At 39.3% G+C, this 26,762-nt stretch overlaps 3 protein-coding genes across 17 annotated transcripts; 1 reads left to right on the top strand and 2 right to left on the bottom strand.

Moving 5' to 3' along the window:
• Positions 1–460: 460 nt before the first annotated feature.
• kcnh6b (potassium voltage-gated channel, subfamily H (eag-related), member 6b) lies at positions 461–11,590 on the bottom strand. 5 transcript variants are annotated; one of them, XM_054767060.1, is made up of 12 exons: positions 10,407–11,590; positions 10,210–10,337; positions 9,349–9,774; positions 7,935–8,328; positions 5,639–5,838; positions 5,312–5,564; positions 4,308–4,501; positions 4,136–4,238; positions 3,825–4,073; positions 3,582–3,759; positions 2,435–2,639; positions 461–2,364 (listed from the first exon to the last, which is right to left on the bottom strand). In XM_054767060.1, exons 2-12 carry the CDS (start codon positions 10,327–10,329, stop codon positions 2,116–2,118), a joined length of 2,571 nt encoding a protein of 856 aa, XP_054623035.1. In that variant the 5' UTR covers positions 10,330–10,337; positions 10,407–11,590; the 3' UTR covers positions 461–2,115. The 5 variants fall into 5 exon arrangements, with proteins under 5 accessions (XP_054623035.1, XP_054623040.1, XP_054623036.1 ...); XM_054767065.1 differs by having other exon boundaries at positions 5,312–5,495; XM_054767061.1 differs by having other exon boundaries at positions 9,844–10,276.
• On the top strand, positions 7,547–26,676 carry pth3r (parathyroid hormone 3 receptor). Of its 7 annotated transcripts, XM_054767071.1 has the most exons (14): positions 7,547–7,652; positions 11,962–12,141; positions 13,086–13,252; positions 20,729–20,834; positions 21,167–21,277; positions 21,384–21,508; positions 23,085–23,179; positions 23,260–23,642; positions 23,716–23,776; positions 23,853–23,919; positions 24,456–24,550; positions 24,609–24,750; positions 24,819–24,860; positions 24,935–26,676. In XM_054767071.1, the coding sequence occupies exons 4-14, from the start codon at positions 20,819–20,821 to the stop codon at positions 25,394–25,396; spliced, it is 1,599 nt and encodes a 532-aa protein (XP_054623046.1). In that variant the 5' UTR covers positions 7,547–7,652; positions 11,962–12,141; positions 13,086–13,252; positions 20,729–20,818; the 3' UTR covers positions 25,397–26,676. The 7 variants fall into 7 exon arrangements, with proteins under 7 accessions (XP_054623046.1, XP_054623044.1, XP_054623045.1 ...); XM_054767069.1 differs by lacking the exons at positions 7,547–7,652; positions 11,962–12,141; positions 13,086–13,252 and adding an exon at positions 16,606–16,846 and having other exon boundaries at positions 23,088–23,179; positions 23,260–23,413; positions 23,489–23,642; XM_054767070.1 differs by lacking the exons at positions 7,547–7,652; positions 11,962–12,141; positions 13,086–13,252 and adding an exon at positions 16,606–16,846 and having other exon boundaries at positions 23,260–23,413; positions 23,489–23,642; positions 24,609–24,711.
• Positions 11,744–15,825, bottom strand: LOC129176735 (translational activator of cytochrome c oxidase 1). 5 transcript variants are annotated; one of them, XM_054767077.1, is made up of 7 exons: positions 15,744–15,825; positions 15,327–15,610; positions 15,144–15,250; positions 14,875–15,002; positions 14,538–14,567; positions 13,080–13,242; positions 11,744–12,184 (listed from the first exon to the last, which is right to left on the bottom strand). In XM_054767077.1, the coding sequence occupies exons 2-7, from the start codon at positions 15,595–15,597 to the stop codon at positions 11,975–11,977; spliced, it is 909 nt and encodes a 302-aa protein (XP_054623052.1). In that variant the 5' UTR covers positions 15,598–15,610; positions 15,744–15,825; the 3' UTR covers positions 11,744–11,974. The 5 variants fall into 5 exon arrangements, with proteins under 5 accessions (XP_054623052.1, XP_054623054.1, XP_054623051.1 ...); XM_054767079.1 differs by having other exon boundaries at positions 15,327–15,600; positions 15,757–15,822; XM_054767076.1 differs by having other exon boundaries at positions 15,327–15,600; positions 15,744–15,818.
• Positions 26,677–26,762: the final 86 nt, after the last annotated feature.

The following is a 26,762-nucleotide window of genomic DNA, read 5'->3' as shown; positions in this document are numbered from 1 at the left end:
CAGTTCATTTCCACAATGGGCAATATACGAGAAAATCCATCCATCCATGCATTTTCTATGCTGCGTATCCTCATTAGGGTCGCGGTTATGCTGGAGCCTATCCTAGCTGACTTCGGGCGAGAGGCAGGGTACACCCTGAACTGGTCGCCAGCCAATCGCAGGGGACATATAGACAACCAACCATTCTTCCTGATCTCCTGACTGTGTGACATGCTAACCACTTGTCTTTATACAAGAAAATGACGCTATTATATACCGAACATTTATACATTATACTGTATACAGTACATGCTGTATAAATTAGGCTAATTGGGTTGTATTCAATACAGACACGGCCAAAAACATTGGCATCTTGGGCAATCTCTCTCACGGTTTTGGGGTCCCCAAAGCCATTTTCACACCCCTAAAACTGTTGAAATGAGCAAAAATACAACTTTCAATAGCACCAGTCCCCCTTTAAAAAAGCTTTAATTTTCAGAAAAATACAATGAAAAAATATAGGACTGGTCAAACAAACGCTTTTATTTAACTGAGTCACAGAACAATGCAGGTGTGTTTTGAAATGTTAATGCAAATAAACCACTAATCTTCTGATATAATATATCAAAATAATGCAAAATTTCCTTAAATGTGTCATCTTTCGCTCTGGTTGTGGAATTGGCGTTTGTGACAAGTATTTTCTCAGACGCAGTTCGTACTGTCTGTCAAACATTTGCAGCATTTCTTGAAATGCTGGCTTTTCAACTGTACAGTATTAAACAGCAGCAATTCTTTTGCGATGTAGCAAACTACTCTTTCTGTGAGTGCACACCATTTTGCGCTATCCCGTTTGTATTTACTTTTTAAGGCTGTGCATCCAGATGGGAAAAGTGGGTTGGGTGGATATGTTTGAGGTGGTCAGGTTCGTTTTGTTGCCTTTTTTTGCAACCACTTTCAAACTAATTGAGCATACTGGCTTGTGGGTGTTGATGGCTCACTTCGCTTATTTGATTTGAACCACATGACCACATGGGGTCTTAATGCTTTGCAATCATCTTTTTTCTTCCTAATTTCTACGATGTTACCTTGCATTGCTCTTTATGAGGCTCCCCTGCTGCACTGTGTGTATGCTAGGGCCTCCCCCACTGAGACAAGGCGACTGCATGATTGACAAGAGGGCTCACTCCGAGTTGCCGTTGTTCTATGGAATGCTGCTGTTCTATGAAGCACAGAGGTGCTGAACTAATGCACAGAGTCAAGCCTCTTCCTGCCTGTTTGGAGGCGAGAGACAAGAAAAATAAGCATGCATGTGCATGGTAACATAACGGAGGCCGGAAAAATGATCGAGTTCATTTTCATTTACTGTATCGTGTGTTTAATAAATTTAGTATCTCAACAAATCTTGTCACCTTTTCATCTCATGACACCCCTATTGCCGGGTCTTCCGAGGTGTCAACGGTGGTAGCTACAACAAAAACACTAAATTGGACCGCACCAGTCCCCCTGAAAAAAGCTGAAAATTGCACCCTCTTAAAATCTAAGAAAAAAGTACCCCATTTCAGAGGGCCTTTGCTGTTTAGAAACTTAAAGACCATTTCTGCGAGTCCCCAGTGTCAGATTTTGCCCTTCTGATGCCTTCCTAATTAAAAAAAAACATGCAACACCCCCAGAACTGTTAATAACCAACACTTTATCGCTATTTCTGACCCACAATTCATGTTTCACACACAAAAATACAGAATTTAATAGCACCAGGCCTGTTTAACAGCTAAACATGGCCTTAAACCTTTTTTAAGGTGTGATTATCCACCTAAAACAGGTTTAAAGTCCTTTTCTGGGGCGCCCCAACATAAACCAACCAATGAAGCACTTAAACAGCCTTGAGTGATGAATGCAAGTTTGCTATGTGTAGTTCAACATATTACCATAATGTCATTTTTATTTTAAACACAAACAGTCTTGAAACTATAATGATCGTATATAAAGATGTTTTTGCTTCACAGTGGTTATTGCTCCGTTGGTAGAAGGGTCAACAAAAAGGGATCTTGAGTGTATCACGTCTGTCATTAACCACTCACTATTTGATGGGTCGGTGCCTTCAAAGTCACACTGTGCCGTGAATGCCGGTACTTCCTGTCACAGGACAGGAAGTACCGGGTCTGAGAGGTGTTTCTGGATGTCAGACAATCCCGAGGTGATGTCGAGGTTGTTGGGCAGCGAGGGGTAACGCAGGGTGGAGAACGTCCGAGGGTTCTCTACATGAGATGCTTGAGGCCTTTGCAGGATTATCCCTGGATGAGTTTCTGTCTCTGGAGTCAAGTGGATACCGCTGGATAGTGACTCTTGGGACTTCTTGGTAAATTTCAGGTCTGAGTGGGTGGAGCGCTGAAGTAACGCATGACAACATTTTAACAATGCTCTTGAACTGAAGTGTACATCTTAGCGTCGTTTGTACCTGAGTGGGTGCTCGGCTGTCTATCTGCATGGAGGCAATGGGGTACATGCTGTGCAGCACAGATCCCCCGCTTCCATACAGGCCCGTCGAGTCAGTTGGGTGGTTTCGGGAAGACACAGCGCTATAAGCAGGAGGCACGGGAGCAATCTGCCTTTGTAGGAGTTGGAGGATGACATTGATGTCGGCCGTCATGCGCGTCTCCAATCTAGGGAAGTCATAGCAGAGAATTTTGTCAGTGTGCAGTAACCAGCGCACTACTTCAGATTAAAATTGCTGGCTGCCTAAACAAGTTGCCAAACTGAAAGTTAACAAGAAGGTTACCTTTATGCACACTGGAAAATGTATATACTAATAGATATACTATTTACTTGTTTGAGGAATCTTGGCACGTTTGTTTTTTGTTCTGTGACAGATTATTTTGTACTTATTTTAAATATTTTAGTGCATAAAAGAAGTATTTTTTTTTACCTTGATTTCAGACATTTTATCTTGCAAATGTCACTCTTCAGTCAAAAATGTGCCCTCTAGTGGTTGCTGCCAAGTCGAACAACTACTACCAATTTGCTTATTTTACCTCAAAAGTACTACAAGTACTACAATTCCTAACATAAGTAGACATAATCTGCCACCAGAACAAAAAAATCTACTTAACAAAACACAATTTTACTTGTTTTACATGTTTTGGCAAGTAATTTCTTCCTGACTTTTTTCTTTTTTGTATTTGAAGCGATATTCTTTACATATTTATCTTTACATATTTGTGACTTTTATTTCAGGTATTTAAACTTGCTTGTATTTCAGTTTTTGCAGCGTGTGGACCAGTTTTAAGTGAAAAATAACTACTTCAACACTCTTGTGTACCTTTAAGAGACCCTGGCGGAAAGTGACTGGAGTGTGGTTCCCCGAGCAGCTGAAGTTAGCGTCACAGTACCTCCGCTTTTGCAAACTGTTGGGGGGTTTTGCTTGGTCTGGCTGTCACTATGTTGTGTGAACACAACATAGTGACATTATTTTGTTAAAGCTAGCTTGTGCATTTGAATGTGACGCTGGTTAGCTCTGAGCCTCGGGCTTCGTGTATGACTTTGTGTTCAGCTTACACTTTTGAAAAGGTATATTTTTCACTTTAAGAAGACGATACTAAATTTACCTGTTGAGCTGCGAATGTAAAACTTCAAGTCGAGATTCAAGCTCGCTGGGCCGCTCTTCTATGAAGGGTGGCAGGTGGTACGAATTCCGGACCGAAGATGACCTCCAGGCCCGACTGGTGAACTGTTGAGGCTGTTGCTCTGTTGTCCAGTAGCCAAACATTCCTGGCACATTTAAGGCTGGATGATAGAACACAATGTATTCTAAATACAGTCTAATTTGCCACTGGACACCCGCAAGTTACCTGGACGGCTTCGGTTCGTCATGGCACCACTGGGTGGTTGCAGCTGCACTTCAGAAGGAGGGGTGTAGTCCCGTCTGCCCTCTTCTGATGGGTACTGCTCTACTTTGGCACCCTGAGCAACGGGTTTAGTCAACTCCTCACTGGAGTGGGAACACGGGGAACCGCAGCTACACTGGTCTTCACAGTGGGCTTGAGGAGGGGAGTGATGATGGCGGCAGGACGGGTGGGAGTCCTCCCGGTCCATTCCATCTGTTTACAAACAGGATGTTAGCTTCTGTTTGATTTGATGGGGAGAAATGTTTACAACTCACCAGGCCTGATTCTGCAGTCCATATGTATTTTGTGTCTTGGCTTTTGGCGGTAATCACAGTCGTTGCCGGACTCATCCATTAATATCGGAGGTGGTTGCTCCGCCTGACGACCACAGTCAAAATCCACTGTCAATTCATTCAAACTAGATGCTACACTATATTCCAAACCTACATCTCGGAGGTCAAAGGTTAACTCCAGGTTCCTCCAGAAGTTGTCAGCAAAACCTGGGTACATATCCAGAACCTCCAGCAGGTCATCCCTCATTATGCGGTGCAGGTCACAGTAAGTGATGGTGTGTACATCTGAATTGGACTTCCCCGGCTCGTCGTAAAGCTGGATCGGCTCGCCAAAGATGTCATTCTTCTCTGTAAGAGGGTTTTTTTTCCAGTTACTGATCATAAAATATTTTGTGGCATACAGTAGTGCAGCCTGGTACACACAAAGAACGTGAAGTGAGTTTGGTGGCACTACACGTCACAGAAGTGAAATAATTAAATAATTGTTTATTGTTTGTTTTCGGTAGCAAGGACATTTGTGGACGGTTCATTCGCTTGTCTTGCTGCCGGCTGCTCATAGAGATCAATGTAAGTCGTACTGCACAGAGAACGGCTTGTCGACATGCAAACTCCACACAGAGATGTCCAAGTGGCGATTCAAACCCAGTTCTTCTCGACCTCCTGACTGTGTGGCCAACATGCTAACCACTCACCGTGCGGCTGGTATCAAACTAAACACCATAATGACTTATTTCTTGCTGAATTAAATGCTTATACATAGTTAACGTTTTGCTGATCATTTATACAGGTACACAATACAGTTATACGTAAAAATACTTAACCAACAAGGAAACCGGGAAAAGTAAGCATATCTGCTTTGTAGCCTACTTTGCCAGGCCTATATTGTTTACTCACTATGACCTCTTCTTGATGTATTAATTTGCCATGTTCACACCTACAGTATATTTATAGACAATATGATGTTGACAAGACATACGCACAGGTTCCTACATTACAATAATAAAAGTGGGCCAAATCAGTCTGAATAATTACTACGTTATATACTTGATACAATGATACAGGTGGAAGGTAAAGTGCTTCCTCCTCATTGACACTCTGTACAGTAGCTATTTAAAAATTATACTATGTGTGTATGGGGTGTACTAGTAGACAGTTTACCTAGTATGGCAACCACCACATCCTCCCTAATGACTTGGATGGAACCACGCGAGATGAAGAAGAGCGAGTCTAGGATGTCGCCATAGTGGATGAGGCTATCACCCGGAGGGGCGTGGACTGTCTTGAACCTCATCGCCAAGGCCCGAAGACAAGCCTGACTGCCTCCACGGAAAGCCTTGCAAGTCTGCAGCAGAGATCTGTTTAAGTGCAAACAAATATCGGCTTGCAGGGACTCAGGGAATCCCTTCAACACCTGACAAGGAGAAGACAAAAGTCATAGATCATTGGAAAGTAAATGAATGAAAAGGGGATGGTTGACAAACTTACAGCATTCATGTCAATGCCGTTTGTGTAGGACCACGCGTGCTGAAAGTATTCCTCCAGGCGTTGGCGCAGGCTGAAGGGGATTTGGTGGAATCGGATGAACTCTTTGACACGTAGCATCTGAGTGTGGTAGCGAGTCGTACCAGAGTACAGCCGCTGGATGATGGCGGACACATTCCCAAATATGCTGGCATACATGAGAGCTGAGAGAGAACAATCAAAACATTTCTTTGTTAAAACGTCTTAGAGACAGGGACATTTTGTGCCATTTAGTTTTGCAAAGCTGCACAAATAGTGACACATTTGTTCCTAACTACCAAAAACATCCCTTCAATAATGCTATTTTTGAACCCACATTTATCTTAGCATAAACTAATGCGATTACGTTAAGATTTCAATTTGGTCTTCTGGCTTTCAATTTTTTATTTTTATTTATTTGTCCATCAGATGGCAGCATTGTTTTCAATTCAAAGCATGCAGCAAACTGTCACACCTTTTACTATTATGTTTTGCAAATATACCTTGCTACTGACATAATTGTGTGTCGCAATTGATTGAAAAAAGTGTGTTAAAAAAAAACCAAAAAAAAACCCAACAAAACTGTGGCTCTATGTAAACATACTGGCTTTTAAAGCAGCACACCCCAAAAATATTATAATATATATAAAAATATTATAATAATATTTGATATATCTAAAAACTGACAAACTTATGGAAAAAATATTAATATATAATATCTTTACAGTATTTTCTGTGAAATTGCCATTTTTTGTCATTTGGACTTGACATGTGAGTTACTACTAAAAATCTGACTAGAGAAAAAAATGAAACTCAATGTTGCTGCCAATCATTGACCCATCATTAGGGCCTAATAATTACAGTAAGTGTAATGCTTCTTGAAATGTATGTGTATGGAAGCTATATTTATTTAAAAAAAAAAACAGTGGCATTATGTAAACATACTGGCCTTTTGAAGGGTTAAAATCACCAAAAATATAATTAATGTTTTGTATGCATATTTAAGGCTAAAGTAGTTTTCAAAGACTGACTTGTTTTAAAGTAAGGAAAAATATATTAATATTAGGGCTGTCAAATGATTACAATTTTTAATCATATTAATCACGGTTATCATATTAATTAATCATGATTAATCACAATGTCACACTAGGTTACCTTATATTACATGATCATATTTTCAGATTACCTTATCATTTTCCTATGCATTTTAAACTAGCAAAGAGTACATTTGGAATACAGGAAGTGAACAAAGGTATTGCAATTGGCGTGAAACACATGGGGAGTAAGATTAAATTGGCTTTGCTTCTTCCTACTCCTTTTTGGACATGTACAACAGTAAATTGTACTATGTGATGTATTCAATATACTTGTATGCATGTTCAAAATAAATTAAACTATTATCATTATCATGTCTGAAATATGCCCGTTTTTACTGTATTTTAATGAAAGAAAGATAAATGACAGGGCAGGAATATATATATATATTTGTATGTATTAACAGCGCTAAATTAACTTAAAATTGATATCAAGTTAAGAGATGGCAGACATGTCTGAACATCTATTTACCTAACACTGGTTTCTTTAATAGCAGAATATTTGAATCAGACTGTAACTGTGTTGTTATGAGCAATGAGGAGTTGCGTTCAAAGACACCACGTCATTTAAGTTGGATTCACATGTTTTCAGTGAATTTTCCGGGATTTCCGAGCACACTTAAATTCAGCAAATTGTCCTTCCGCATTAAGAGTTATTAAGAGTTACAAAGTGAGTGATGAGAATATCCACTTATTGATTTACATTGCATTTCTGTCTATTTAGACCACCCTTACGCTCATAATAAAGACGTTTTTGTGATGTTCGGAGTGTCCATTAACGCATCTCGCGCTCTGTCTCGTGACAATGAGGAAGTAGTGTTGCAATGAATGGACTCGAGACGTGTTTGTCTGGAGTAGGTGTTACATATATGGTGTTGGAATTGCATTGCTGTTGATGTGTTCAGGTAAGAATAAAGTTATAAAAGAGCGCCAGACACTGTGTGACTGTGGGGAGCTACACTGTGCCGCTGTCTGTCGTCACAATAGAGAGCTTGGTTTGCCATAATCTGTGTGCGTTAACTACACTAAAAAATGTAACGTAATTCATTAAATATATTAGCCACCGCCGTTAACGCGCTATTTTTGACAGCCTATTTAATATATAATGTTTTTGACAGCAGCTACCATTTTTGTCATTACGGACGCGTATGAGTGAAGTAAGGATTTAAAGTGTGTTAGCTACTCACAGCCAATGACCATGACACAGATGGAGAAGATCTTCTCAGAGTTGGTGTTCGGAGAGACATTTCCAAAGCCGACACTTGTCAAACTGCTCAAGGTGAAGTACAGCGCAGTCACGTATTTGTCTTTGACCGACGGGCCCGAACTGGAGTCATTGTCGCTATACGTCTTGCCAAGTTGTTCAGCCAAGTTGTCCAGCCAACCGGTCTCTGTGTACGGCCTCTCCACAAAGCCGATGGCGTACCAGATGCAGGCGAGCCAGTGGGCGATGAGGACAAAAGTGCACATGAGCAGGAAAAGGACAGCGGCACCGTATTCGGAGTAGCGGTCCAGCTTTCTCGCCACGCGGACTAAACGTAGCAAGCGAGCTGTTTTGAGCAGACTTGTTAAGGTGGCCATCTTTGAAGAAGAAACATGAAGTCAGGAAAACAACATTTTTTCATACTGTGGATTATCTGTGTATCCCGCAAAAGTGAGTACAACATTTCAGTTGCCGTTTTAGTACAGTGTAACTTCTCATGAGACAGTACGATCGAAATTAAATCTGGATGTACTTTAGAGTGGTCAGTGTACAGCTTGAATAGCAGTATAGACTGGCTACCCACTGAAAATGACTCATCACACATCCATTCTTGTCTAAATAGCTGGAAACACAAGTGAGGAGCAAGATAATTGTCTAGCATGGTGGTGGAAGCATCAAGGTCTGGCCACGGATGAGTGCTGCCGGCACTGGGGAGCTGCAGTTCAGTAAAACATTAATTCTAACATGTTCTGTGACAGTGTGAAGTAGAGCATGATCCCTTCCCAGTTTTCCAACATGAAAATGAGCCAAACACCTCTAAGATGACAAGTACCTTGTTGAACCAAAGGTGATGGAGTGTTTTAAGTATGTCTCCTCCAGACCTGAACCAAACCGACACCTGTAAGGCATCTTCAAGAGGAAGAAAGGTGTAGGAGCCAGCCACCAGTGATGTCATCATGGAGGAGTGGAAGAGGACTCCAGGAACAACCTTTGCAACTCTAGTGAATTCCATGGCGAAGAGGATTAAGGCAGTGCTAGATAACAATGGTGCTCACACTAAATATTCACACTAAGGACACAATTAGGACATCTCACTTGTGTTGCCAGCTACGTAAGACAGCAATGGCTGAGCATTGAGACACTTTCAGAGGACAGTTTCCCTAGCCCCACACCATGAGGCTACCACCACCATGCTTGGCTTATCTTGGTACTCACACTTGTGCCACCAGCTATTAAGACAATAATGACTGTGGTGAGACATTTTCAGTGGATAGTAAATCTATACCGCTATACAATATGCACACTGACTACTCTAAAGTATATCCATGTTCCATTTCTATATGATAAGATGAATTGTGAGAGCTGTACTCACTTTTGTGGGAACTTGACGGTCTTACCTCATCAGAACCAGATCTAAAAATGAGCAGGTCAAAGGGGATGGCTGCAAACAGATCGATGGGAAACCACCCTTTGATGTAATGCTTGGCGATGCGGCTCGGCTGCGTCACCACCTCATCGTTGTGGTCCACGTAGGTGGTACGTAGATTTATGACGATATCCACGATGAACAGTACGTCTACCAACAAGTCGGCAACGTTCAGGGGGTTGCACGTGTAGCCGCAGCTCCTCTGGCGCACATCACTGTGCTCGTCCAAGAGGAACGCTGCCGAGTACGGAGTGAAGACGGCTGTGTAGAGGACCAGGAGGAGAATGATCCAGTCCCAGAAGGCCTTAAAGGGGCTGTAGTGAAGCAGGATCCACCATGGTGTCTCTGGAACTTCAAGTTTATACTCTGGGAGCACATCGGACTCCAAGGACAGAACCTAAAGCAGAAAAAGTTTGGAATCAGGATTCAAGTTGCATTTTTTAGCCTCAATATAAAACCAGTAGACCTTTGGAGAGTGTCTTCTGCTGTGGAGGAGGATTCTATCACCACGTAGGTGCAGCAAATCCTCAACCATTTTGATGCAGGGCCCAGATTATAGCCACATTCTGGTGCTTCTTGAGACCAGGATGCTTCTCTTTAACCTTTGGATAATTCTCAGCTAACCTTACGCAGTTGTTCGTCGGCTAGACGCATAGGAGATCCGTCCCGCCAGCATCCCAGAGAGGGATTGATGCAGAATGTTAAGCCCCTGGGCTGCTCCCAATTGAGCTGTGGCTCAATCACCCGGAAGGAAAACATCCATCGCCACCGAAGCAAACTGATTTATCCACCAGTAAAATCCACACTGTCGCATCGATTCATAGCCCCGTACCTGCGTGACCTTCTCTGTGACGTTCGGTGAACGGTCCTTCACCTTGGAGGGGCTCAGCAGCTCCATCCTGGGGGCCGGGGGAGATTGGCATTCACTACTCATCAAGTCTGAGTCAGACATGGAATAAACTGGAGAATGGAGGGAATACAAGCACAGTTCCCATCACCAGAAAGTTTTCCATAAAGTGTCCAACTTACCTTGTTGAGTTAGTTTTCACTGCTGCAGAACCAAGATTCTTTCATTCAGGAATATCCCCTCATCCCTTCCATGGCTCACATTAGCCCCACTAAAAAAACTATCTGACATTTGTGTTATGTCCTCCTCTCTCCCTCGCATGTCGCCACCACTGTGCGACTTCATCAACACTGGAAAACCGATCAATGCTATGTTGTACCCGCTGGAAGTGAGGGAGGGGTGGAAATCAATAATTGATAAACAAGGAAAACCAGCTGGAGGGCTATTACATTGTCCTTTCCCCTGTTGACATTTATGTTCTCAAATGGGGCCAGGATTTAAATTGTGCTGTCACATATTTGACACACAGTGGCTTTAAAAGACACAATGTATAGAAAGTGCATGCATGCTTACTAGGGATCTTATTGACAGCTCTGTTGACACCATAATGTGATGGCTAATGACCTGTAAATATGTCCCTCTTCTGTGACCTTCAGCCATCTTTATTGCTGTAGGTGAACTTGGAATAGTTTTATAGTTTTGATTTCAGATGAACTACACAGACTTTGATGCAAATTTTATTCCAAGTTTATGACACCATTGAGCGGTGGGGCAGTGGCATTGGAAGAAACTGTTCTCAAGTGCTAATGCATTAATCACTATGCATTATTATGGTGTATAATGTGGTGCTGATCAAATTTATGATTGATTTGTCTTGGTGGAGGTCTGCAAGGGCCTCAATTCAGTGCCATTTTAGTTATGTTTTGTACTTAAACAACAATTGAATCACTTTTTAATTATTATAATTGTACCTTTGCCAGATGGATCACACTACTACTTAACAGCAACACTTTCATGACAAAATTATTACTTTTTGTGAAAGTATTGAGGGGTGGGGCATGGGCATCAGAAGAATCTGTTTTATTTTGATGGATGTCTGGCTTAACATTGCAAAACAAGCAATTCTCCCACATTTAACTTGATTTCTTAAGAAATAAGACATTTATTTCATGTCAAAATACAGGTAGACGCATGAAATGATCATCTATGAGGGTGTATAGTATGTTGCTGACCCAAAGTAGGATTAATTTGCCTTGGCGGAGGTTTGCAGGTGCTTCTACCAAGTGCTATTCTAGTTGTTATTGATATTTGAAGAGTTTATTTGCAGTGAAAATAAATTGAAGCTGGCTGGCGACCAGTCCAGGGTGTACCCCGCCTGTCGCCTGAAGTCAGCTGGGATAGGCTCCAGCATACCCCCGTGACCCTAATGAGGAGAAGCGGCATAGAATATAAATAGAATATAAATATAAATAGATGGATGGATAAATTGAAGGGTTTTTCTTTCTTTTAATTATTATAATTTTTGGTTGTTTTTTCCCCCTTTATTTCTATTCAGCACATCTGTACAAAAACAAATAAGATCAAATGAATGTTTTTCCCCTGGTTCTCCCACAAAATAGTTGTTAAATTGGGAAGGCCAACCGGGTCAAAATTGCAGAAAGTTGGTGTGTGTTCAAGGCATCTCTTGATGTTTTTCCTTGACTGCACTGTAATGTATCAGTTCTTTCTGTGTGAAAGTGTCCACAGTCTCTCAGCTTGAAACCTGGATGTTATCCCAAATGCGAACCACATCCGGAACATCACTGAGGGCCTCTATGAGTGTGGAAGCCGCATCCAGCTGCTCCTGGTCCAGAGGCAAGATGGTGCGAGGAACAAACTCGCAGGCGACGGACGTCACCTGCATTCCCAACCGCTGTAGTGAGGCCTGCACCTTCCACAGGTCCACAGTGTCACATATAAACTGGCAAAAATGACAGAAAGACTGTTACTGTTACTGAAAGACGTTTCTTATATTTTAGTTAATTTATTATGTCACAAGATTTGACAAATATATGACATCAATTTTATAGAAACACTACTAGACACCGCGGGATGTCTAATTGGCGTCAGTTGAAAAGAAGGCAGCCCATAAACATATATTGTACTTGTGGTATCGAGCTTCCATTTTTTATTTTGAAAAAATGGTGGATAGTATGAAATATTGGGGCATATGTAATTTTTACAAGGTAATACTATAATTTAGAAAAATACCAATTCTAAATGCCTATTTCAATCAAATGAAAACTGCATAAAGAAATTTAAATTATCTCAAATGAACAACAAAACAAAGCACATAATCTGTCAAACGTTTCTCTGTGATAAAATATCAGAATCAATTTAAAATCTATATTTACAAAAATATATTTAGTTTTTTAAAAAATGATTTAATTTTTTTTAGCAAAAGAAAAAAAAAGGATTTTTGGGAATATGCTTGCTATTAGTGTTAATTTGTAAAATTTATTTTCAATTTATTTTTGTTTTTTTGCATACAAAAGCCTGTGGTACATTTCTTTATGTCCGCCCTACAAAAACAAACAAACTTGTAAACATGTAGAGATTTCAGGACTTTAAAAATGCCAAACAGTTACTTTTCTCTATTTTTGTGGGATAAAACAACAAAATGTAATTTAGAAAAAATGCTTCCCACTGATCAGTGCTGTGATATATATATATATATATTAGAACAGATACTTAATTGATCCTTCATATACACATACAGTATATATTATAATTCAATTTTATAAAAATAATTATTCTCATCTCAGAAATAATCATAGTCAATATTACTTTTCTTATTTTTGTAATTATTATTTAACCTGCAGAATGGGAGCATCATCCTCATCCGTCGTCTCCTCGACGTCCTCTGCACCAGCCTCGATGGCCAGTTCCAGCGCTCGATCCAATGTGATGTTCTGACCAGGCACCACCACCACCCCCCTCCTGGAGAAGTTACCGCTTACTCCCTGTGAGAGCATCCCACTGTGGAGAGGTACGGAATTACACCTCGGTTTGACCGTTTCAGCTAAAATCTAACTATTTCACAGGTACAGGAGTTTTAACAGGAAAACTGCACTTTTTTTGGAATGTTGCCCATCAACCACAATCCTTATATGATACAGAAACACACGTCTTTCCCTTTTGTGTGCGTTCTAAAGAGAGAAAAATAGCTAGCATGAGGGTGCTAACAATGCATGTCATGGGACACATCTATTTTGACTAAAAAAAAAACAACCCTCCAACAACGTTTTATCGTTTTGTATACAAGCTGTGACCATGAAGTAACAGGCACATTCATCATAATGTAATACTATTATTACATAGTATTATACTATTATTATTCAGTATATACTATTATATAGTATTTTAGTCATTTTAAGCATTGTCGGACCTTCTTTCCTAGGCCTTAAATACAGTAAGAACTGTAAATACTGTAAATACAGTTCTTACTGTATTTAAGGCCTAGGCTACCAGCACTTATTAGTTCGCTGACGAAGCTCTTCGGATGAGGAGCGAAACGTCCGACACCTTCTTCACAGAAGTACAGATGAAGTCTCAAGAAGCCTTTCCCTCCATAGCAAATTCTGTCAACAACAGCAGCATAGGAAGCACACGTGTCTGTTTGCTAATCATGGCAGACTCTGAAAGCCGCCGCCGCCTATTTTTGGACAAATGAGGATCCAAAACTTTATCTTTTTGAGCATGAATATACGCAGGATGAACGACAAGTTTTAGAAGATGAGCGAGCAAGAAGAGAGAGTGAAAAGTCGGACCAGACAGGGGCTGAGAGAGTCAGGACCGCCATGACTTGGTGGTGTAAATGTGGAGCTTGCCAAGCCATGTCGACAGAAATCAAGTGTTTCTATTACACAGTGTTACCATCAATGGAAAGGCTTTGTGTATATGGTGAGGACGACATTGCGCCAAGAGACTGCATCACAATGAAGGAAGAATTAACAAACCCTGCAGTGGTGGAATTTTTTTTGCCACGTACCCTAAATCAACTGGAAAAGAAAAGACGCCCCAGGCCAGCTGGATCAGACGGACAATTGTCCATCGAGTAAGTTACCATGATATTGATTCTAACACACGGAGCACATAGTGCTTGACATCACAGCTATATACACAGTCCATCTAGCCGTGTACAAACACAACATGGAATGTGGGCCAATAAAGATAATTTGGTTGTGTATTTGTAGTTGTTCATATGCTTTTTCCTGTTTCCAGGTCAGTACAGATTGGTGTCCTATCACATTGTTTTGGAGTGGGCCCCTTACCTCTCTGTAGTGGCGTGAGGCGCTGTGTCACTATGCCCAAAAAAAAAAAAAAAAGGTTAATATGCAGGTCAGTTATGTACTGTAAATGGAACATGGTTGGTGGTTTTTGGACGTTTTTTTTTATTTTTATTTTTTAAAGAGGGCTTTATAGTTGAAATAAGTGTATCCAGTTACATGCATTGCTAGCTCCCTCATGCTAGCTGTTTCCTCTCACACAGAAAAGGGAAAGACGTGTGCTCATCTTTGGATGATGGGCAAAATAAAAAAAAAGTGCAGTTTTCATGTATATACACGAGTGTTTTTAACTTCACGGTCAGAACAAAATAAGCAAACAGACCCATTTTTAGTGAGGACACGTCTGACTTCTTGCTGGCTGCGTGGGGGCTGGTCAGTCAAGACTTCAATTAGGAGAAAGCATCCGCCTGGTCCTCGAGCTTCAAGCATGTACGGAGATGCTGGCTTGCCCTTTTTGTATGGTGAGGTAACATTTGAAGGGGTTAGTATCCGATAGATAGATGGCTAGTCGCCCCAAGTCAGCTGGGATAGGCCCCAGCTCACCTAATGAGGACAAGTGTTATAGAAAATGGATGGATTGTGTTAACCTACTGCATTCTTTATTGCAGCCTCTATGGATGCTTTTGGTATGTTCTTGTTCCTGCACTGCTCCAGGATGTTTGCTAAATTTACATTCATGTCTGGATTGGGTCCACCCTCTGCAATGGAAAATAATTTCTTACATAAATGAAACACATGCAAACTTAAAATGCCAGCTTTCTTAGTTCATCTCACCTTTCACAGCAGTCTTTATCATCAAGCCAAACTTCATAATAAGTCGTGACCTCTCCTCGTCTTTGGGGCCTTTAATATGTTTCACCTTTGACCACTTATTGTGACCTGCACACAAGGCGGGGCTCTGGTGAAGCGTCCTCCACAGCGGAAACACGGCACCGGGGATTTCCTGTAGTGTAGGCTCACACCGGGTAGCGAGAATGCAGGTAGTAGCAACCCGATTCAGGAGTCGCAGGGTCTGGACAGACCCCAACACCACCCGCCCCGTCATGCCCTTCACACACATACAGGACAACAGCTCCGATAAATGTAGCCCTCACACGACGCCAAAACGTGTCAGCTTCTCTCTGTGCCAATATTGTTTAACTTTGCATAGAAAATGAATGATATAAAATTTCTTGATGTTTAAAAACTTACTAGTTATACACACAAGAGCACGCGGGGCGAGAAGTCCTTGTTGTGAACATAGACGTGTGAATCTGTCACTTCCGGGTTGTGATGGCTCCAGCAGGTGAGCTTTCAAAATAAAAGCCATTGTCGAACTTCCGACGGATTAAAACGGTTGTTCCGTCTTCTCTTTTGACACTGAAACGGTAATTTATTTAGTTCACATTATTTATGGTCCACAACAAGTTACGTTTAGCCAACTGTTTACACTATCATCCTTTACATATGTCATATACAAACACATTGCACACTTTTTGGTCCTCTACCAATCATACGTCGACCTCTTTGCCCGTCATTCAAACGGTGCCTTATAGACCGCCGGAATTTAGGAACACACCAGTGTAACTCAGTCTGTTACATATTATAAATGTAAACATTTTTTCCCTAAAACTATTATGATTTATGATTGTACAAATATACCTAATGTTGTAACACTTTTAATGTCTTCTTCTTTGTTGACATCATTCTTAAATTGCCCCATTTATTAATGTTCTTAACTGTAATGCACTGATTTTCAAGCATCCTATGTGATGGATACAGTATATTTTTTATATACATTTATATTTACAACCAGCATATACATTATACAGAAAGAGTTTGTGTATTATGCTATGCAAAAATGTAGGTATTCGATATAAATATTTTTTCTATCACAGACTGGTGACATGGCACAGGGAAAGACAGTCAAGATTAATCCATATATAATCCTCCAAACAATTGTAGGAGAAGGAGGAGGTGGTCTCCCTCTCTCCTCCCCATAATGTAGCATGTTCATCCTGCACACATCTTTCTTTCTCATTGTGTCCACTGAGCCATGCACAGCAACATTACCATCTCAACAACCATGGTGGATGTTAGATTAAGACTGCCAACAACATTTTTTAACTGAGTCAAGAGGAAGAGGGAGCCCACACACAAGTGATTTTTGGGATTCCAGACCAGAAAGGGATGAGACAACATGGAAAGTTATACAACATCTTGGTAAAGGCGTCACAGTAAAAGACGTAATGTTGCCTGCACTGGGAGTTGGTCTTCTGGCTCTTTATCACAGTGTAATACCTGTGACTGCATTGGTAAGTGTGCTAAGCCTAGTAGTAATGACTTATTGATTATCTCATTGACTGGAGAAGCCGAACAATTAACATTTTCTAAAGCTTCCACGCTCAGACAAGCATTAATGCATAGTTTTCTATATAATAATAACAATAATTATATGGTGATTATGATTATTATGAATTTAAAAATACAATTATAAATATTAAAGCAGACGAAATAAAATAGAGGTAATTTAAAAATAAATATAAATAAATGGTTTGATTGAAAAAAAGGTAATTTTGAACATGCATACAAAGTCACATAGAAGTACATCTTGTGTTTACAGCAATTACTAATATTTTTTTCATTTCCTGTGTTCAATATATACCAGTTTACAATTTTTAAAATAATAGAAAATGTTTTTTAAAATGTGTAATAATAGAGTTAATAGAGTTTGCAGACAGCTATTACAGTAATGTGAATAAATACATAAAGGAGTAGGAGTTGACAGAAACATTGTTCAGTAATAAATAAGTACAGAAAATAATACCATAATTAATATAAAAGAGTGAGGAATAAGTAGTAAGTACAGGAATGAAATTTACTTAAACACTGCATAATGAATATATTTGGCATAAACTTGCATAATAAACAGATAAACCAAAATCTGTTAAAAATGTCACAAAAAGCCATTATCACAATGTGACATAATATTTTCAGAAATAACACTCGCATATTGCTGAAGTTTGGGACAAATATAGGAAATAGCATTATCTGTGACTATTTAATAAATAATGTATGACCACCATGACACAAATTGTTTAACAATTCATATATTTACATATCCAATGTGTATTTAATTTCTAAATACAAATGCAAAAAGAAGATGAAAAAATATCCATTAAAATGACATATTTTTAGGTACACCCTAAAACTCTATATGAAGTACAAATATCAAGAGAGAAAATACATTCCTGTATATTAGTTTTGGAAAAACCACCAGAATGTATTTGTGCTTCATTTCCTGAGTTGTGTGGTTTTTGAGCAGTCTTTCTAACAAACAAACAAACAAACAAGGATGAACACAATTTAATGTCTAAATACAAAACATAAATAAAGGTTTCATAATCAGTTGAATCTCCACCAATCGCCAACATCAGACCATCACCTGTAAGTCTGCTTTACCTCACACACCTCAATTAGCGCCGACCCCCTCGGTGACCTCTCACCTTCCAAAGGTATGGCCCAACTGCAGCTACAGCGTAGGCTGCCACGTCCCCTCTCTTCATCCTCGCGGGTCGATGGTAAACGTCGACCTCGGGCAGACTTACAACCTGCTGTTCACTCAGCCTGAAAGCCAGCAGGCATTAAAGAGTGAATGTAATTGTCACACCGGTGCAACAGACTTAATTGTTCTATTGACGCTTGCTGTCGCTCCCGTTATTGCCCTGCAAATGTTGAATTACGTGGTAATTATGCAAGGAGCTGTTTACGGTTTCACTGTCCTGCATTAATTGTGTGGAACCTCCAACGCCACACGCCTTACAAGCAGTACAGTTTGGAATTTTCTGGTAAAAATATGTCTAAAGTCAAATAAAACATCATCATTATGTGCATCACATTATGTAAGACTTTCATCTCAGTGAGCATATAAAGAATTTCTATTCTTATACAGTATGTGACACCACCATATAAGGATATGGCAATTAGGAATGTTAAAAAAAATTACTTCAAACTTTGCCTGATAATATTTCTTCCTGTCCCTTTTCCGTTGTACGTCTGTCAGGCGTCTTACTTTATTTTGGTTTTATTATACAGTGGATTACTTCTTTTGATACACGTGTAACATCATGTAAGACATCAGCTGAGTGATTTCTTTTTGTAATACCACCATAAAAGTGATTACAAAGAAAGTGTGATGATAGCCATAGACTTATTACGACATAAAAAGGATTATTGCTGCTAAGTAAAATGCAATTAATTCATAATTAAATATCCAGAAATACCTGTACAACACTTTTCCCTCTCCATTATGTTTCTTCAAAGACAGAGTAGTGTTGATTAATTTAAATTTTATTATATCAATATTTATTATGTTATATGTGTGTTACATATAATAAATGCTCACAGTGTCACAACGCCACCACTAGGTGACAACAAACAACTTTCTGTCCTCTTTTCCTGACACATCTGTGAGGCGTCTTACTTTATTTTAGTTTTATTATACAGTGCTTAACGTCTCTTTATACCTTATGACAATGAAGAATGTTAGAATGTTACTGAAGACATTGTCTGCACGGTAATAATTGAAGTGATGGCCATAGTTTGAGGCTGGAACAGATTAATTCACTTTCCTACAGGGGAGAATTGTTTTACAATGAGAACAAACCCGTAAGTCAACCTGTGTCACAGACTTTGGACGTCCCACTGTGTTCTTCTAACGTTTTTTTAACGTCATTCCAGGAATCATTACGTGAGACGTAATAGTGATATTACCTTTCTCAATAAGTCTGTATTGACTTGGGCTGAGTGTTGGCTTTCTAAAACAATAACGATACCCGGTCAACATTCCAAGTGAAACCCAAATTCACCCACTGGCAGTTTATTTTAATGAACAATGCCAAGAACGCTTAATGAAAAGTGTGTGTAGAGCTTTTTTTTTTTTTTTTGCATTGCAGCCTTTGTTTAAATTCAACCAAGGCACAATATTGACATATTGTGGTTTAATTGTGACATCTCTCACTGGTGGCAATGCAAACGTCAAAGCCGATGAGCTCTTAAAAAATACAAATTTTTATATGACAAGTGCCTAGCGCCACTTTTGCAGCTCTGTCGTGAAACCCGCCTGTAAGGACAAAGCCTGCACTTGTGTGGTGTCTGGGTGAGCTCTTCACATGCTGGACATGTGGAGGTCAAGACCCGCCGAGCGGCCTCGGGGTGGGGAGCAACGGGGCTGGCGGGGCATCTTCACATACCGCGCCTTCACTCAAATATTTCACAACACCTTGAGGCATCAAAATCATCTGGAAGGAGTTCACAGATTGTCCTAGTTAGTCAAGGATTGGCTGTTATTTATGACTATTTTTACTATTGTGCACATATTTTATATTGAATACAGAGCAGTGATTCAATTATCGTAGTCTAAATTGATGTTTCTGTGTGTCTGAAAGTTTTAGTATTGCCTTATGGGGCGTAAATATATAAATGACTGTGCGCGTATAGGGCAAACACGTCGATGACTCATGAATTTTTGTTTTGTGTGATTAATAATATGGCACAAAGGAGTTTTAGGACTACCCCCAGTTGAAAAAAAGAATACTGTATTCTGAAAAACTTGTACATTTGTACTTGTACAAAGTATATTAGATTATACACATACCTTTGTATTTTGGAATTGATATATCAAAATAACAGTAATCATCATATTATATGAAAATATATTATATGAAAATAATGTCAAAATATTAGGTAAAAGAAGTCATAATTATGCCAAAAAAATAATACTATGAGAATAAAATTTAAATAATTGTGGAAGCAAAATTGCACAATAATAAAAAAATAATAACATTTTAATATTAGGCAAAAGATGACATTTCCCAGGAAATTTTATTATTTAGTTATTTATTTTTATTGTGGCACTAATACTTCATCATAACACTGCTGTTGGAGGGGAAATTTAGATTTTTTCTTTTTTTTTTTAAAAAGGCCATGGTACTGTATCATTACAATGGTAACACATTTTAGATGACTCCAAAAAGACTGAGGGAGAGTAAATATTCAAAACATTAAATAAAATAAAGTTTAAAAACCACTTACCACCAAGAAAAGTGTGATAATATTTTTGGATTTCTTACATATGAGGCCTGCTAATAGACAGTACTTAATCTACACAATCCCTCAGCCCTTTTCCTACTTTATAGGTGGATTCTGATGACGTCATCACTCGGGACGAACAGATCTACGTGCTGATTGGTGCTCATGCCAATTGTGAAAAGACCATCAAGGCACAAATGGCTCTTGCACAAGGTTAGTTACTCATCCTTATTTTTGACAAATGCTTGAAAAATGCAAAAAAATGCAGCAATTTCTCTTTAAGATAACCTTTGGCACATTTAAAGTGATATATATGTTTGTTACAAGAGGGTCAAGAAGTTCAAATGTATCATCATGCAGCAGTGATTTATTATTGCTCTGATATGATACGCATCACAACATCTTGATAATATCCTGCAGGCTGGCATTTGAGTATAAATGCAGACAATAGCGCCGCATTTCTCATTCATGTTGTGACGCAGATGCAAACGTGATAAATTGCTTTAATGGTCTAACTGATTGGCGTTTTTTTTTTTCCCTTGCAGAAGGTGAATGTATCCCTGAGTGGGATGGGATTATCTGCTGGCCAAGGAGCAGGTCCGGTCAGCTAGTGTCAGTTCTGTGTCCTGAGTACATTTATGACTTTAACCACAGAGGTAAGAGAGTATGGATCTCATCTTGGTTGCTTATAACAACTTATAACAACCAGATAGCATAACAATAGAATGTATTGTGAATAGAATATCAATTTTATTGATGTAGGTCGGGCCTACCGCCATTGTGATGCATCTGGTAACTGGGAGCAGGTGTCCATCATCAACCGCACGTGGGCTAACTACAGCGAGTGCACCGCCTATTTGTCGTCAAATTACAGAAACCAGGAAGAGGTATGTAAAAATTGTTTGTTTAGCACAGTATACAGTACATGCACACAATGTTGAAACTATGGTGATCAGTCCCTAATCACTAATCATTACAATGCTACTTTCAAATGTTTGTAGTATTGTAGTGTTTGTTGTGTCTTAAAATAATAAATGCAGCTCAACTAAGTAAAAAGGGTAATAATGTAGTCAAAGTACTAACACTATACCTTAACATTTTTCAGCAGCTTTTACTTGGCAATATGCCATTTGTCCCTAAGATGCTGCCGTGCTGAGGGTCTCCATAGCCGAAGCTAGTATTCGCTAGCAGCGAATTAGCCTGCGTTAAAAACCACACAACTGGGATTACAAATAAACGTACTATATGTGTAAATACTGAACCGCTGTCTTTTGTCATGAAATTGTCTGTTAACGTTCACTAACACGAGCGACATGAGCGGTTACGCTTAGTGATACTGTACTGCCCTTGCTGTGCGTTTCTTTGTGCAAAGCTCGACAGCCAGTTAACAACTAAATGTCCTCCAATAAACACACAAAGTTGGTCTTTTCTTGTATTTTAGTGAAGTCATTTGTGCCACTCATGGCGGCGCCAGTTTAAAAAAACACAAATAATCATGGTTGTGATTAATCATGATTAATCACAGAGTAGACATGTGATTAACATGATTAAATATTTTAATCAATTCACAGCACTGATAGATATAGATATACATACAAACACACACAAATATATTAGAGTTGTTAACGATAAACCAATGCAACCGGATATCTCCTGTATCGATAAGAATCAGCCATAAATCTTTAGATTAGTCGATTGTGGAGACATGCACTGGGTATCGCGAGAGAAGCAATGTGTTGACAAGATTGTCACGCTAGCTCCATAGCTTGCCATGACTGAAGACGAGAATGGGTGTACTGTAAATAGTAGCAGGCGCGCTAGCTAGTCGTTAGCCGGCCGCTTGCAAGTGGCTAGCTTTCGCGCCTGGAACTATTTCCGAGTCACAACTACTTACCGCTATTTACTAGTCACCGGCTAGCTAATCACCGCAAAAAAAAATTCACAAGTAGGCGCAAAATATAACTGCCTGTTTTACTATGCATATGACAATAAAACTCTTGAATCTTGAATCTTGAAAACTTGAGCAGCCAGACCTCAGTCTGAAATGTTGCACGTTGTTATGACATTATTATTGTATTATTGTATTATTATCATTATTGTTATAGATTTTGAGTATGGGATTGATAGAGATAGATAGATAAATAGATAGATACTGTATTAATCTCCAAGAGAAATTCACTTTTCCAGCAGCTCAGCAAAAATATCTTAATGAACTTAATCACTTTAATGGATTGTTTACTTTTCCAAACTCACAGTGTATTATTGATTGGACTAAAGGCTGTTTTTTTATTTTATATACTGTAGATAGCTTTATGTTTATTGTCACTGCACATAAAATACAACGAAACTTAGTTTGGTGACTCCACTTCCATTTCTAGCAACATTAAGACATGTTAAAACTTAAGTGTCCCAAATGTAACAGTATAAAAATATAGATATCAGATATCTGTGTGTGTTGTTCAGAAGGTGTTTGAAAGGCTCCACCTCATGTACACTGTTGGCTACTCCATCTCTCTGGCATCCCTGCTGGTGGCCGTCTCCATCCTCTGCTACTTCAAGTAAGACAGCACATAAACTAAATGTAAGTGTATATACTGTACATATTAGTATAAATATAATATATATTTCCTCTCTTCAGGCGTCTCCACTGCACCCGCAACTACATCCACGTCAATCTATTCACGTCCTTCATTTGCAGAGCAGTCAGCATCTTTGTGAAGGATGCAGTGCTTTACTCAGTGACAGCCAATAGTGAAGCAGAACCTGAGCTTGCAGGACACAAGCAGCACATGGTTAATTGCAGCAGCATCTCTCACTATTTACACGCTCGTTTCTTATCACATTTGGCATCATGTTTGTGTGTTCAGGCTGGCTGCAAAGTAGCCGTCACGCTCTTCCTGTACTTTCTGGCCACCAACCATTACTGGATCCTGGTGGAGGGCTTGTACCTACACAGCCTTATCTTCATGGCCTTTCTCTCTGATAAGAACTACCTGTGGGCCCTCACTGTCATTGGGTGGGGTAAGCATACACACTCACACACACAGGTGTCTTAGTCAAGGCAACAGATGATCAGCATTGCTTTAATTTTAAGGTGTTCCGGCTTTATTTGTGTGCATTTGGGTCAGTGTGCGTGCATTGCTGGCAGATACACAGTGAGTGAAAAACATGTCAGATATTTAAATATAATTTTCCATTTAATTAAAACCAAAACACCTCTTTTTTTCCAAGATGTTGGGACATCAGTGCTGGGAACCTGAAGTGGATTTATCAAGTTCCCATTCTGGCCGCCATTGTTGTAAGGACAATACACACAGCGAACAACATTTGATACACTTACACAATGTATACTTCATTATCAATCGCTGAAAAGCGCTGGTCGAGTAGCAGCATACAGTATATCCATTCAAAAGAGAAAAACAAACAAAAAATGAAAAGCTAAATTAATAAATGTATTATGCTGTTTATTTAAAAGTCAAATAACCTTCAAGTGTTTAAGTGTCATAGACAGCCCTAGTTTTCTTCTTATTATGGTTGTTATTGTTGTACTTTACACAATACTGAGAGCCAGTTCTAAGATTTTGGATGCATTACTCAGTTGTGTGAGTATTGCAGAATATTAAAAACAGTAATTAACATATACAGTTGTTGAAGTAATACCTGTGATCAAAACCTTACGTCACATGCTTCCAAATGTGACCTTTATTATGTAGAGTATTGGATTTCAATAGATTGTGTGTACCTAATGAAGTGGCCAGTGAAACTACATTAACATTGCATTGATATCCTGATGAGACATATTTATTGCTTGAGTGTATGTTTCTGCCCGTGCAGGTGAATTTCCTCCTCTTTGTCAACATTATACGCGTTCTAGCCTCCAAACTGTGGGAGACCAACACTGGCAAACTGGATCCTCGGCAACAATACAGGTAACCAAGTGGACTTTAAACCCATGAAAACACACTAATTGTCACCTTTACACTGCAGGAAGCTCCTCAAGTCAACACTCGTGCTCATGCCCTTATTTGGAGTCCACTACATGGTCTTCATGGCTCTTCCTTACACTGAAGTGTCTGGGCTGCTGTGGCAGGTGCAGATGCACTATGAGATGTTTTTCAATTCATCACAGGTCCGAAACTATTTTGTGTTATTTTGCTACGATAAGGTGTATGCTTATTCTCAGTTTGATCATTCCAGGGCTTCTTTGTGGCCTTTATCTACTGTTTCTGCAACGGTGAGGTAATGCTGTGATGATTCCATAGCAACATCAACGCTGATTTAAGAGATAATCCTGTTTTCTGTTATTTTTCCAGGTGCAAGCAGAGGTAAAGAAGGCGTGGCTAAGAAGAAGCTTAGCACTGGACCTCAAGCAAAAAGCCAGGATAACCAGCAGTAATGGCGGAGGGAGCTGTTATTATGGCGGCATGATGTCTCACACCACCACCCACAGCGTCTGCATGTCCGCCGCACATCCCAGAGCGTTTCCCCTCAGCGGCGGTGCCAGTGTGGCGTCCAGACTACCACGCCACGCCCCTCTCTGTGCACAGAGCAGTCTGCCTGGATACACGCTCAGCTATTGTGAGACATCGGGTCTTCAGCAGGAGATATCAGCAAGGGAGCAAGGAGGGAGCGAGTCTGGAGGAGTCTTTGCAAGGCATGCAAGAGGTGGCAAAAGACACGAGCAGAATAAAAGCTGTGGCGTTCCAACAGAGATTCCTGCAGAAGGTGATGCTGACAGCACATTGTCTGTTAAAGAGCTGGAGACTGCCCTGTAAGAATGTTGGCATGAACTTTTGGAGGTCAAGGATCAACTTGTGTTTGGTAAACGTCATCTTGATAAGGATGACAGGTGAAACTGCACACTCTAATTAGATTCAACACAAGAGACAGTTAAGAAAAAAATCATAAAAAATAGGAAAAAAGAAAAACAATTTGAAAACAAATTAAATTTTTTTACATAAAATACAAGAAAAACAAAATAAAACAAAGGGAAAAAGGAAAATGCACAGCAAAAGATTAAAAAAAAAGATAAAGATCTTTTGCAATTGGATGTTTTGGGTCAATTATTTCTATTATAGTATGTACAGAATAAATAAAAAAATTAAAACATTTGTAAAAAGAATAGGAAAAAAGAAAGAAGTAAAAGAAAGAAATGCAATTCAAGAGTTTTATCAATAATTTTGTCTTCTGTCAGTTTCAGAATGTGTACATAATAAATAAAAAAGAAATAAGAAAAATAAAATAGGAAAATATTTTAAAACAGAAAAATGGAAAAAAGAAACAAAAACAACAAAAAAGAGATCAAATACAAGATTTGAATCAATACTTCTTTCAGAGTTTTACAAAATGCATTATATTCTAATAAAAATGCAAATACAGAAAAAAATCCTATAAAAAAAATGGAAAAAAATGACAAAATATATCCAATACAGGAACTGTATAAGTTATTTATTAAAAATATGTATATAAAAAAGGAACAAAGAAATAAAAAAAGAGGGGAAAAATCTAATACAAGAGGAAAAAAGAAAGAAAAAAACATTCAATCCAAGAGTTTTATCAAAAATAACATTTTCTGTCACAGAAATATTAGTTTAACCATATGTTTATTATTGATGTTGTGTAGTGGTGTACAATGGCAGCATGGTATTGGATCAAAATAGATTGTGTAGGCCAGGGGTCACCAACGTGGTGCCCGCGGGCACCAGGTAGCCCCCCAAGACCACATGAGCCTGCCCGCGAGCCTGCTTTTCATTCAGGTTTTCAGATAATAATGAGAGAACAGTAGAAAGAAATGCATTCTGAAATACAAAATGTGAGTTGTGGACACCAGCATTTTGTTAATGTTCTGGTAAAACAAGCATATTCGCTTTGTTTGGGTTTAAAATAAGCTCTGAAAATAAATGTTACAAAAATGAGTAACTCTTGGCCATTTTCATTTTGTAAAGTAGCTCTCACAAGGAAAAACATTGGTGACCCCTGGTGTAGGCGCACCTTAAAGGAAGACTTTTTAAAAAATTTTTGCCCATCATCCGCAATCCTTATGTAAGACATGAACACACGTCTTTCTCTTTTCTGCGTGTTCTAAAGAGAGAAAAACAGCTACCAAACAGCTAGCATGTGGGAGCTAACATTGCACGTAAC

The sequence above is a fragment of the Dunckerocampus dactyliophorus genome, chromosome 2 (assembly GCF_027744805.1).
Source record: "Dunckerocampus dactyliophorus isolate RoL2022-P2 chromosome 2, RoL_Ddac_1.1, whole genome shotgun sequence".
Lineage (NCBI taxonomy): Eukaryota > Metazoa > Chordata > Actinopteri > Syngnathiformes > Syngnathidae > Dunckerocampus > Dunckerocampus dactyliophorus.
The sequence above is the reverse complement of the archived record's forward strand: the minus strand, read 5'-3'. Positions and strand labels throughout refer to the sequence as shown.

Excerpts from the sequence above, each read along its gene's own strand:
- kcnh6b (XM_054767060.1), bottom strand. The coding sequence starts at position 10,329 with ATGTCTGACTCAGACTTGATGAGTAGTGAATGCCAATCTCCCCCGGCC. Across the intron at positions 4,239-4,307 it reads TAACCTTTGACCTCCGAGAT|GCGGAGCAACCACCTCCGAT; the intron begins GTAGGTTTGGAA and ends TGTGGTCGTCAG. Across the intron at positions 4,074-4,135 it reads GGACTGCAGAATCAGGCCTG|ATGGAATGGACCGGGAGGAC; the intron begins GTGAGTTGTAAA and ends GTTTGTAAACAG.
- LOC129176735 (XM_054767075.1), bottom strand. The coding sequence starts at position 15,612 with ATGTGTGTGAAGGGCATGACGGGGCGGGTGGTGTTGGGGTCTGTCCAG. Across the intron at positions 15,251-15,326 it reads GATAAAGACTGCTGTGAAAG|AGGGTGGACCCAATCCAGAC; the intron begins GTGAGATGAACT and ends TTTCCATTGCAG. Across the intron at positions 12,185-13,079 it reads ATGATGCTCCCATTCTGCAG|TTTATATGTGACACTGTGGA; the intron begins GTTAAATAATAA and ends CATTTTTGCCAG.
- pth3r (XM_054767066.1), top strand. The coding sequence starts at position 16,781 with ATGTTGCCTGCACTGGGAGTTGGTCTTCTGGCTCTTTATCACAGTGTA. Across the intron at positions 16,847-20,728 it reads TAATACCTGTGACTGCATTG|GTGGATTCTGATGACGTCAT; the intron begins GTAAGTGTGCTA and ends CCTACTTTATAG. Across the intron at positions 23,920-24,455 it reads CCATTCTGGCCGCCATTGTT|GTGAATTTCCTCCTCTTTGT; the intron begins GTAAGGACAATA and ends CTGCCCGTGCAG.